This window comes from Rhinopithecus bieti, unplaced genomic scaffold (assembly GCF_001698545.2).
Source record: "Rhinopithecus bieti isolate Rb0 unplaced genomic scaffold, ASM169854v2 scaffold_49371, whole genome shotgun sequence".
In the NCBI taxonomy this organism is placed as follows: domain Eukaryota; kingdom Metazoa; phylum Chordata; class Mammalia; order Primates; family Cercopithecidae; genus Rhinopithecus; species Rhinopithecus bieti.
In genome coordinates, this window is record NW_016821003.1 from 54,379 (window position 1) to 67,508 (window position 13,130).

The 13,130-nt window shown below is 43.0% G+C and overlaps 1 protein-coding gene across 3 annotated transcripts; it reads right to left on the reverse strand.

Moving 5' to 3' along the window:
* Positions 1 to 210: 210 nt before the first annotated feature.
* On the reverse strand, positions 211 to 7,127 carry CST8 (cystatin 8). 3 transcript variants are annotated; one of them, XR_001882968.1, is made up of 5 exons: positions 7,020 to 7,127; positions 6,300 to 6,673; positions 5,119 to 5,232; positions 2,220 to 2,366; positions 211 to 258 (listed from the first exon to the last, which is right to left on the reverse strand). XR_001882968.1 is itself a non-coding variant. In XM_017860112.1 (4 exons), exons 2-4 carry the CDS (start codon positions 6,528 to 6,530, stop codon positions 2,343 to 2,345), a joined length of 369 nt encoding a protein of 122 aa, XP_017715601.1. In that variant the 5' UTR covers positions 6,531 to 6,673; positions 6,856 to 7,127; the 3' UTR covers positions 2,186 to 2,342. The 3 variants fall into 3 exon arrangements, 1 of the variants encoding a protein (XP_017715601.1); XR_001882967.1 differs by having other exon boundaries at positions 6,856 to 7,127; XM_017860112.1 differs by lacking the exon at positions 211 to 258 and having other exon boundaries at positions 2,186 to 2,366; positions 6,856 to 7,127.
* Positions 7,128 to 13,130: the final 6,003 nt, after the last annotated feature.

A 13,130-nucleotide genomic window follows, 5' to 3' on the forward strand; every position in this document is an offset into this window, starting at 1 on the left:
GGAAGAGATTAGGACAGGCAGGTTGAAAAGAGATGACATTAAATTAAATAAAATTTTACTATAAATAGAAATGCACTTCGAAATAGACCTGTGCATAGAAACACATATACATGATGTGTCTCTAGGGCCATACAGGAAGCTGATCTGTACACAGCACAGGTGGGCGTCACTCCCACTGCACCGCATCCAAGCTGGTCACACACTGCTGATCCTTATCTTCTCCCGACATCTGAGTCCTTGAGGCTGCCTCTCACCTGTCTATCAGGAAAGACAATTCAAGATGTTCCAAAAATACTGTCTTTCTTAAGACACTCCCATCCCAGAAAACCAGAAAAGACATGTGGAGCTGTAGGTCCATGCGGCCACTGGGAGCCCCTGGAAGGTTGGGCTGCGATCTTCTCTAGTCTGCGTTCCTCATGGCTCATGACTTCCTGTGTCTGGGGTAGAGGGATGGGAGGGCAATTTCTTATGGTCTTCCTAGCACATAGGAAAGAAGCACTTTCAATCAGGATATGTGTATTAAGCTCAAGTCATAAAATATGTGTCGCATCCCCATCCTGGTTCCTTTGTTAGTTGGGGATTTGAGAAGGCAAACAAGTGAGCAGAGTGGGGCCTCAACAGAGGAAGCAGGGTGGGCATAACCGGAGTGGCACACAGATGCAGACCACAGGCAGGGGCTGAGGAGGGAGAGGAGACAGCTAGGAACAGCAGAGGCTTTCCAAGGCAAATTCCACTTGTCTCTGTTGCCTGAAGGCAGGGTGGGAGTCTCTAACTCCCGAAACACACATTGCCTAAGACAGAGGAACCAGAGGAAAAAGAAGTTGGATGCCTTAGCGTTTCATGGCCTCATCCTGTCCGGGGCAGCAATATTGAAATCCCTACCACCTACCAAGCAAGCCATGGGAGATAAAACCTGGCTTCTCCTAATGGACATTGGAGATACAATTAGCCTCTTGAGTCATACCCAACACTATGTTTAAAATAGATACATCTATTTAAAAAATTTTTAATTATGGTAAAATACATACAAAAGGTACCATCTGAACTATTTTTGAGTGTGCAGTTCAGTAGTGTTGTCTATTCACATTGTCATGCATCCAACCTCCAGAGCTTTTTATTTTGCAAAACGAAACTCCACCCATTAAACAAATCTCTATTAGACACATCTGTTTAATAATTACTTTCTTCAAGAAAATTTTATCTCCTGCTCTTGTCCTCGTTTGGCTACTTCCTTCTCCAAGTCCCCCTTCGCTCTCTCCCTCCTCCTTCTCTCTCTACACACAACACGCACACACACAAACATACACACACACATGCACACACACATACAGGCACACATGTACACCCATGAACAGACACATGCAAATAATGCAACACAGCTTATCTTTCAAGATTTATTGCCACCACCCATCTCTCTTTGTGGCCATTGTTTACCTACACAGTGATATGGTTTGAAATCTCACTTTGAATTGTAATAATCCCCACGTGTCAAGCATAGGGCTAGCTGGAGATAATTGAATCATGGGGGTGGTTTCCTCCATACTGTTTCTGTGGTAGTGAATAAATCACACAACATCTGATGGTTTTATAAACGGGAGTTTCCCTACACAAGCCCTCTGCCTGCCACCATGTAAGACATGACTTGGCTCCTCATTCACCTTCTGCCATGATTATGAGGCTTCCTCAACCATGTGGAACTGAGTCAATTAAGCCTCTTATCTTTATAAATTACCCAGTATCAGGTATGTCTATCAGCAGTGTGAGAACAGACTAACACATATAGGAAGATACACAAATCCCCCAATTTATAGAGATCCCACAGGGGAGGGTTACTAGTTCTGCCACAGGGGTCCCCCAGTCCAAATGACCTGTCCATTCAGGACTCTTAGACAGGAAGAGCCTCAGGCCAAAGGAAGCATCCAGATGGAACCTGCTGAGTTGGCGCCCACTGAGTGCAGACCTCTGTAAGGGATTGTTACCCAAGCAAAAGGGGTTCCTCCTCTGATTTGCTGTAGGGAATGGAATCAGGCCTCACCCTATCCTTTGTACTTGGTGATGGGTCTACCATCAAGCTGACCAAAGGGGTATGGCTGTGTTCGGTGCCAGGAAAGAGGAGCTGGACATGCCCATCTTCTGTCCCCACATACTATGAAACTAAAAGACAGAACACCAAGCAGAGAGGCACGCATGAAGAAAGCACATTGGGAACAGCCTCCCACCTGCCATTGTTTTATTTTCATGCATCAGTAGTCGCGGAGGTTGGACGGATGCCCCAAAACACCATTAGTCATCTTCACACTTTTTCTCCATCACAGTAAATTCGCCATTCCAGGGAAGTGCTCCTACCAAAACCTGCAGCTTAATTTCTGAAAAAGAAGACAACAATAAAAATCGGTAGAGTGCCGAAAAAAACAGAAAACCCATTGTCCTGTTGTTAGATGTCAGTTTAGGAATGTGCTGAGAGATGGGTCACCACCCTCGAGCGATGCTCCCAGGAATCTGCAGAGTTGGAAGCTGCAGACTTCATAGCCATCAGCAGTTTCCCAGAGGGATCTCTGTTCTATTTTAACCACAGGAAGACAAGAAATGTTAATAATCCTAATATTGTGGTGCAAGTTCAGATATAAACTTGACATTATTTTAATTCTCTTTAATGCAATGTAAATAAAACAATTCTAATTGTTAGCTAAAGTACGTTATTTTATTGATTAAATAATCCATTTTAATGTTGGCCAGGTTGTGGACAAAAGGGAATGCTTGTACACTGCTGGTGTGAGTGTAAATTAGTGCACCCATTGTGAAAAGCAGTGAGGTGATTCCTCAAAAAACTAAAAACAGAATTACCATTCAACCCAGGAATCCTGCCCAAAGGAATATAAATTATTCTACCATGAAGACACATGCACATGTATGTTCATTGCAGCACTATTCACAATAGCAAAGACATCAAGTCAGCCTAAATGCCTGTCAATGGTGAAACGGATTTAAAAAACAGTGTGGTACATATACACCATGGAATACTACACAGCCATAAAAAAGAATGAGATCATGTCCTTTGCAGTTATATGAATGGAGCTGTGGACCGTTATCCTAAGCAAACTAATGCAGAAACAGAAAACCAAATACCACATGTTCACACTTATAAGTGGGAGCTAAACAATGAGAACACATAGACATAAAGAGGGAATTACAGACACTGGGGCCTCCTGGAGAATAGAAGGCAGGGGACGGAGAGGATAAGAAAAAAATACCATATTGGGAACTCTGCTTACTGCCTGGGTGATGAAATAATCTGTACATGAAACCCCTGTGACATGAATTTACTTATAACAAACCTGCGTGTGTACCCCTGAATCTAAAATAAAATTTTTAAATCCCTTTTGTTCTAATAACAAGTCAAGAGCAATTTATAAAATTTTAGGGCATAACATATCTTTTCTTCCAAAGAACTCTGCTTTTATTTCAAAATATCATTAAAATGACAAATAAAATAACCTATGTGTATGTGACAGATTAATGAATGAGTGGATGGATGCGTCAATAGATGGGGAGGCAGAGAGATGGTGGTCCTGGACAAACTGCAAAGGCCATGTCAAATAGACTGAAATCACTGGGGCACTTCCAGGAGTTAAGAGGCAGACAAAGTCAAAAAGAAGAAAGTTTAGTCCCTGCTGAGTATTGAAAATCTGCAATAAAAAGTATTGGATCAAGATGACTTTATAGGCAGATTACATCAAATTTGGGAAACCAAAAGCATCTGCTTGGAAAAGAGAAAGTTTTATTATTGACAAATGTCTGCTTAAACGTGTGTGTTTAAAACCTGAGACATATCATGGAAATCTTAGACACAAGTGGGCTCCTTGGGAAAAAATTTTCTTTAATGCAGTTTAATATTTCCTACAAACTGCCAAAAGCAAAAACTTTCCTACAATCCCTAAAAGCCCAGGAGAAAATATAAATTTAAAACAACCATACTCCTACTACCAGTAAAAGATAAAACAAGCTTAAAAGATCAGATGGCATTCAGACAAGCTCACTGCTGAAATGTTTGTCCTGACAGACATACTGTGAGCTGGAAATGATAGGGTTTGTTTCATTTGAGCATACAGAGGCAGATTTCATCAAATGTAGTGACAGAGCAGTTCATAAACGTATTTGCAATTTCCTGTGCCATGGTAGTGCTTAAAGCAGTGGTTCTCAAAATGATCCTAAGGCCAGCAGCAGCAGCAGCAGCAGCAGCACCACTCGGGAACTCATTAAGAATGCAAATTCTCAGACCCCATTTCCTGACCTACTGAAGTGGAAACTCTGCAGGTGGAACCCAGTCATCAGGGTTTGTCAATATCTCCAAGTGATTGTGACGCCTGCTCACATTGGAGAACCACTAATGTAAAGACAGGGGCAGTGATGCACCTGTTGGGCAAACCTGCAGAATGCTCAGGCCTTCATCAGTCTGGGACCGAGTACTGGCATGTGAGCTGCTCTAAGATAAAAAGATACAGGCTTGAAGCCAAAAGCCCCTGGGCCAAGTCCTTCTTTTGTTGGGAGTCTTTGGGTTTGCCCCAGCCTTCCTGGAAACCTGGGCTGACCCCAGCAAAAATCAGCTGTAAATCCAGGAGGGTGGAGCCACCATCTGGCTTAGTCATTGCTTAATCTTCAGCACTCAGAATAGACCTGGTACAAAGCACGCAGCACCTGGTGCTCAGTAAGTTTCTATGAGTGGATGAGTGAATGAATGAAGTTCCTTTTGTGCCTGTACAAGGATGAGTGACTGTGGGCCCAGCAATAGCGGGTGGCTGGTCTGGACCCGAGAGGACAGGCTTTTGGTGATTGTTGTCCGGTGTGCCTACATCAGAAGATCAGAAGTCAATGGAGCCCTTGAGATAAGAGTGGTCTTGACAACATCCTTTCTGCAGGATGAAGGATGAGAAAGAAGCTCAGAGGGTTCCACCACATTCTGTGGCCCTGGATCCTCTGCTCTAAAGGCCACAGGGCTGGCTATCTGGGGCTAAACACTGGGAGCCACCCAGACCTCAAAGAGAAGGTCTGCATGCCTCAGCTTTCTCTCTTGGGCTCAGAGCTGCCCAGGCCGTCATGGACAGGTGATTCATCACCTACTTTTTTCAGCTTGGAGTTTTCTTGAATGGCACAGATTTCATTAGTGCTGAAAGGCTTTCTGCAATCGCTGCGGGCAATTTCTACATCAATAAGGTATTCCAGACGATTTGTGACCTGTTGGTTAGCAGTTATGCAATTGTATTAAAAAAGTTGTATTTTTTAAAAAGTTTTGGCAAAAAAAAAAAAAAATTACTCTCACTCTCGTCCTTTCCACTTTCCTTCCTCCCTCACCCCACGACAGAGCTTTAGCGGAAGGCTAAGATGCCCGCTGCTTGGAGCCCTGTGCACACCAAGACCAGTCAGCACTCCATAGCCTCCTGGAGCCAGACAGTTGGGTAAAGACTCCTCTGCAGATTGTCACCTCCTTGAAGGCAAGGCCTTCTCATTCCATTTCCTGTCCCCAAGCCCAGGGCATGCTGCATGCTCAGTGAGGACTGAGAGGAGAAAGGTGGGCTCTCCAGAACCATCAGCTCTCCTGGGCCTGAGATGCTCAGGTTCACACAGGCCCAACCAGGGACAGCCCCTTCAGCCACATTAGGCCCCAGTCCCCCAGATTCCACTGAAACCTCCCACCCTCTAGCGTTTCCCCACCCAAAGCCCTTCCCACCAGCTCAACACACAGTCCATAAGGACCCATGCAGACATGAGTTTGCCTGTCTTGTTCTCTGCTGAGTCTTTAGTGAGCAGAACAGCAGTAGGTTTATAGCAGGACATTACTATTTGTTGAATTCATTAGTGACTGAATGCAATCAAGGCTACTTGTGATGCCCACTTAAATCTGTTTGCATCTGGCATTAAAGGATTACAGCAAGAGATGAAGGAGTGTCTCTGCTAGTTGGGTCCAGGTTCACCTGGACTCACCTTTCTTTATCAGATCTTTTCTCATGGCTAGCGCTCTATTTGTCTCCCAACCTTAGCAAATACGCGAACATTTGATTAGAAGTTTGGGGTTTAAATGAGTTAGTCTATGCAAAGGACTTAGAACAATAGCCCAAGCATTCGTGGATGGCACTCTGTGTGTTCACTGCCTTATTGATGCTGTGGAAGCATCTATGCTGTTAAGCATTCACATATTTAGGATTTTTGCATATGGATATTTTTCTCATATGGCCACTCTTTCAGTCTGACTTCAACTGTGCCGCCACATGAAAATGTCCACCTATATGGAGAGACACATTTACCTGCAGCTGGGCTTGCAGTGTCTTGACCACCAGGAAGACATACTTGTCCTCGCTCTCTTTGTTGTATTCTTGCATGGCAAACCACAGACACTGCTTCACGTTGGCATTTGAGGCATTGATGGGTTTTAATTTCCTCAACACCGCCGTCTCATTCTTGTTTGAGTCTTTCCTGGCCACCAGCGCCAGGGGAATGGTGAGGAGGAGCAGGGAGAGCCACCGGCACCTGGGCATGGTCCCTTGGGCAAGAGGCACAGTCAAGTCTCCTCCTCGTCCTTTCAGGGCTGGAGCTGTGGGCAGGATGGGGTGGCCACGGCTGCTGCTTTGGATTCAAGAATCTTCGAGCCACACACTGCCTCCTGTTAGCGTCAGCCCAGCTGTATTCAAGACAGGGCCGTTAGAGTCACTCTTGGGGTTAGCCCTCTCTTTCTCTAAGGAAACCCACCCAGGAATGCCAGTTAAGGGGTTTCTCTACCAGCCTCCCCTCTTTATCCTGAGAGCAATCTGTGTGTCTAGGGAGAGCTCCTTTCCCCTTAGGCCCCGATGCGTCTATGCCTACCCCTGCGCACGTTACTCTTGTTATCTGCTTCTCCGTCCTGTGTGGTGTGATCATGAAAACTGTGGCTGCCTCAGAGGCCTTGTGGTCTCAGCCATTGGTGGACTTTCAGCCTGCTCTGCCTGCAGCTCCCTCTTACTCCCTGTGGGGTTGGGTGACGACCTGACCTGTGGTTCTCCTGGGTCTTTGGCACTCTTAGTTCATGCGTGTGGCCCAGTCAAGGATCTCTGTGGGTCCTGGTCTCCAGTCTCTCTTGCCCTTCTGAGTCCACGCTCTGCAGGGAGGTTACGCTTTGTGATGTAATTCAGCACCTGTGTCCTGTCCCAGTGAGGACACTTCCCACTTGCCAGCCTCAGGCCTTTGGTCTAAACAGCTCTCACAGGGGCACAGAGAGCGGGCAAATGCCTCCTGCTCTGCCCTCAGAGTCGGGGGCCTGCAATGGTTAATACTGTGTGTCAACTTGATTTGATTGAAGGACACAAAGTATTGATCCTGGGTGTGTCTGTGAGGGTGTTTCCAAAAGAGATTAACAATTTGAGTCAGTGGGCTGGGAAAGGCAGACCCACCCTTAATCTGGTGGGCACAATCTAATCAGCTGCCAGCGAACATAAAACAGGCAGAAAAACGTGAAAAGGAGAGATGACGGGTCTAGCCTCCCAGTCTACATCTATCTCCCATGCTACATACTTCCTGCCCTCGAACATCAGACTTCAAGTTCTTCAGTTTTGGGACTCGGACTGGCTCCCCTTGCTCCTCAGTTTGGCAGACAGCCTATAGTGGGGCCTTGTGAGCATGTAAGTTAATAGTTAATAAACTCTCTTATATATATATATATATTTTATACATATATTGTTTATATATATATAAAAAGGGGAGTTTATTAAGTATTAACTATATATACACATATATGCATGTATATACATATATATATGTATATCCTATTCATTCTGTCACTTTAAAAGAACCCTGACTAATACAGGGCCCCTCTGGCGTCTTCTGCTCACCTGTGCCAATGGGTCCGGCTTCCTGAATGCCTGGCCTCTGAACTCCCTTGATTTGGGCCAACAGTACCCCCCTGCCCTGTCCTGCCAGGGTGAGGGTCACATGGCCCACTCTGATGCCCAGGCCTGGCCCTTAGTGGGAGGAGGGGGGCATGCACCTGTTAAGCTCTCAAAGCTTCTGCTTTTCTGTGAAAATCCCAAATCAGTGTCCAGAAAGTTCCTGGTGAGGCAGAGAGACGAGCATTCTTCCTAGGCTTCAAAGATCAATGGGTTCTATGAGCCAGGGCAACATACAGAAAATACATATAGGCAGGAATCTGTCAGGCAAGTGGCAAAGCATTGCAGAGTGCAAATGCATTATGCTGTATTTAAACTTTTTCCCTATGAGTGGATTATTCAGATGTTTCTCATTTTCAGCTGTTACAAACACTATTGCAGCAAACAATCCCTTTCCAATATCTTCATGATGTTACACAAGTACTTTTGTGTAATAAAAGATTAGATGGAAAATTGATACAAAGTTTCAGGCAAATTTAAATTTATTATTTATTGCCAAAATGTTCATCACTTCCTAATTACGTATTCATGATTTTCGAATCCTGCTGTGTGTTAAAGGTACTGATGAAGATTTAAAACACCAGGGCATACCTCACTGATAAAATCGGAATCTCTGGAACAGGGTCCAGGAAGCCAGCTGTTTTTAAAGTTCCCCAGGGGTTCCAATCTGCAGCCAAGTTTGAAAATCGGTGTAGTGGATCTGCAACTTCCTGATATTAATGTGCACATGAACCACCTGGGACTCCTGTTAAAAGGCAGGTGCTGAGTTTGTGGGTCTGAGGCAAGGCCTAGATTCTGCATTTCTAACTAGCTCCCCATGTGATCCAAATGCTGCTAATATTCAGATCCCAGTTTGATTAGAGAAGTATTGACCTGTGACAATCCCTGCTTCTTCATATCTTTGCCTTCAGTCAAGCCTTTCTTCATGGGATAGACGATTATGTTCCATTGATTTGATTTGTACTATTTGTATTATTGGTCAGGGTTAACCATGTTTTCATAGAGACTCACTGAGTCTAGGAGCACCTGATCTGGGCCCCAGGATGCATGTAGAGCAGACTTCCCCTTGGTGAGACCAGCTGTGACACCCTGAAGTAAAGCCAAGCCTCCTGGACCAGACAAGGGGCAGTCAGCCTGTAGACCTATGTGCCTGAAAATGAAGGCTCACTGTGGTTAGCTACAGGGTAGGGGTGGTTTGTTATGCAGCACCTCTGGGCCAACAGCTGACTGATACACACACATTCACTGAAGCAAAGCAGTATTTCTAGGTTTTAGACTTTGGAGAAGTATGTAGTGGTGGTTGATAACTAGGTAAAAGATCCAAATAATATACCCCTAACACTTTCATGCTCCTCTGGCTTTCACAAGAATGCACACTCACATGCACACACACATGCACACACACACCATCATGTGGATATTGCTTAGAAATTTTTGATTTGGGCTTTCTCTGAACATATTCAGAGAGCTGCTCCTGTTGCTTTGCACACTTTTCAAGGAGGGTAAATCCTCACCGCTGCATGCTATCAGTTTTGAGGCTGTTTCTTATGTAGCAGAGCTTATTGATACCAAATCTTTATACCTGAGGTCTTTTGTCTTCCTCTAATTTTAGGAAATGTATCTCTATAATTTCTTCAAATATTTCCATTTTTTAGTTTTCTTTCATTTTGAGATGTCTATGGTCTTTTGGGGAGCAGTAGTTGCAGGGTTTTTGTTTGTTTCCAGCTTTATTGAAGTATAATTAACAAATAAAAAGTTATTTATAGGGTGCACACGTGATGCTTAAATAGACAGATAGCAAAATGATTACCACAATCAAGCTAATTAACATATTCATCTCCTCATATAGTTACCTTTTTTTTTTTATGGTGAGAACACCTGCGATCTACTCCCTCAGTGAACTTCAAGTATACAATACATTATTATTAACTATAGTCACCATGCTGCACATGAGGTCTCCAGAACTCGTTCCTCTTACAGTTGAATGTTTGTACCAGTTGACCAATATCTCCCTCTCTCCTCACCCCTAAACCCTTGGTAATCACCATTCTGTTCTCTTTCTATGAATTCGACTTTTTATTAGAGTCCATATATGAGGGAGATCATGCAGTACTTGTCTTCCTGCATCTCACTTATTTCACCTAGGATAGTGTCCTCGAGGTTTAAACTTGCCACTGCAAAAGGCAGAAAACCCCATAGCCTTGGCCCAAAAGCTCCTTCAGCTAATTAACAACTACAGCAAAGTTTCAGGACACAAAATCAACTTACAAAAATCACTGGCATTCCTATACAACAACAACAGCCAAACCAAGAGTCAAATCAGAAAGGCAATCCCATTCACAATTGCCACAAAAAGAATAAAATATCTAGGAATACAGCTAACCAGAAAGGTGAAAGATCTTTACAACAAGAATTACAAAACGCTGCTCAAAAAAATCAGAGATGACACAACCATATGGAAAAATATTCCGTGCTCATGGATAGGAAGAATTAATATCATTAAAACGGTCATACTGCCCAAAGCACTTTACAGATCCAGGGTTATTCCTCTCGAATTACCAATGCCATTCTTCACAGAATTAGAAAAACAATTTTAAAACTTATATGAAACCAAAATTCAGCTCAAATAGTCAAGGCAATGCTAAGTGGGAAGAACAAACCTGGAGGAATCAAGTTACCTGACTTCAAAGCATATTACAAGGCTACAGTAACTAAAACAGCATGTTACTGGTACGAAAACAGGCACATAGACCAATTGAGAAGAATAGAGAGTCCAGAAATAAAGCCATACACCTACCACCATCTGATCTTTGATAAAGTTGACAAAAACAAGCAATGGAGGAAGAGCTTCCTATTCAATAAATGGTGCTATAACTGGCTAGCTATATGCAGAAAATTGAAGCTGTACTCCTTCCTTCCACCATTTACACAAAAGAATTCAAGATGCATTAAGGACTTAAGTGTAAAACCTACAACTATAGAAACCCTGGAAGATAACCCAGAAAATACCATCTGGACATAGGCTTTGGCAAAGATTTCATGGTGAAGATGCCAAAAGCAATTGCAACAAGCCAGAAATTGACAAATTGTACTGATTAAACTAAAAAGCTTCTGCACAGTAAAAATAAACTATCAACAGAGTAAACAGACAACCTACAGAATGGGAGAAAATATATGCAAACTATGCATCTGACAAAGATCTAATATCCAGAATCTATAAAGAACTTTGTTTAAATTTACAAGAGAAAAACAAATGACCCCATTAAAAAAGTGGGCAAAGGACATGAACAGACACTTTTCAAAAGATGGCATACATGTGACCAACAAGCATATGAAAAAAAGGTCAATATCACTGATCACTAGAGAAATGCAAATCAAAACTACGAGACACCATCTCACACCAGTTAGAATGGCTACTCCTAAAAAGTCAAGAAATAACCTATGCTGGCAAGGTTGTGGAGAAAAGGCAACATTTATACAGGGTTGGTAGGAGTGTAAATTAGTTTAACCATGGTGGAAAGCATATGATGATTACTCAAGGAGCTAAAAGCAGAATTACCATTTGACTCAGTTACCCCATTACTGGGTATATACTCAAAGTAATATAAATAATTCTATCATAAAGACACATGCATGCAAATGTTCATTGCAGCACTCTACACAGTGGTAAAAACATGGTCTCAACCTAAATGCCTATCAATGACAGATTAGATAAAGAAAATGTGGTACATATACACCATGGAATACTATGCAGCCATAAAAAATACAAAACAAGATTATGTCTTTTGTGGGAACATGGATGGAACTGAAGGCTATTATTCTTAGCAAACAAACATAGAAACAGAAAACCAAATACTGCATGTTCCCACTTATAAGTGGAAGCTAAATGATAAGAACTTACAAAGACAAAGAAGGGAACGACAGACACTGGGGCCTACTTGAGGGTAGAGGGTGAGAGGAAGGAGAGAACCAGAAAAGATAACTATTGGGCACTGGGCTTAATGTATGGATGATTAAATAATCTGTACAACAAACTCCCGTGACACAAGTTTACCTATATAACAAACTTTTACATGTACCCTCCAAAATAAAATGAAGTTTAAAAAATTAAAAATAAAAAAGAATAACTTTAAAAAATGCTTTTAATAAAGCAATTTTGACAGTCTTCCAAAATTGGAATCCACTTGCATTCATTTCCTGTGGCTGCTGTAACAACTTACCACAAATCTGGTGGCTTCAAAGAGCACAAATGTATGATCTCACAGTTCTGCAGGTCAGAAGTCCAAACTGGCTTTCACTGGGTTAAAATCAAGGTGTGGGCAGGGCTGTATTTCTTTTAGAAGCTCTAAAGGAAAGTGCATTTCCTTGCCCCTCCAGTTTCTGGAGGCTGACTACATTTCTCAGCTCCTGGTCTCTGATGGTTAACATTATATGCCAATTTGACCGGGCTGAGGAATGTCCAGATAGCTGGTAAAACATTATTTCTGTGAGGGTATGTCTATAAGGACATTTCTGCAAGACATTAGAATTTGAATGGGTGACAGAGCAAAAAAAAATCTGCCCTCACCAGTGTGGATGGGCATCTTTCAATCCGTTAAGAGCCAGAATAAACCAGAAAGGTGAAGGAAGGGCAAATGCATTCTCCCTGTTTGGGCTGGAGCATCATCTTCTCTTGTCGTCAAATATCAGAGCTCTTGGTTCTTAGGCCTTCAGGCTCAGACACCACCATCAACTTCTGTAGTGTCTCTAGCAGTAATTTCAGAAAGAAGGTTTTCGGACTCGGTCTGAATTACACCACCAGCATTTCTGCTTCACCAGCTTGCAGGTGGTTGGTCATGGAATTTCTCAGCCTCTATAATTGTGTGAGCCAGAGCCCTCAATAAATATATAAATATGCTATTGATTCTCTTTCTCTGGAGAACCTGGACTAACACAGTCCCTTCCTCTATATTCAAAGCCAGGTGTGGAGTATATTCAAACCTCTCTCGCTTGCTCTCCCTCTCTCACTCTCCGCTGCTTCTGCCATCGCATCTCTATCTCTGACTCTGATTCTGACCCTCCTGCTTCCCTCTTATTAGGACCTGTGTGTTACATTGGAACTGCCCAGATAATCCAGGATAATCTCCCCATTCCAAGATCCTCAATCACACTTACAAGCTCTACATGCAAAATATATTTACCCCTCCTCAACATTCGAATAGTCTCAACTGTTCATACCAC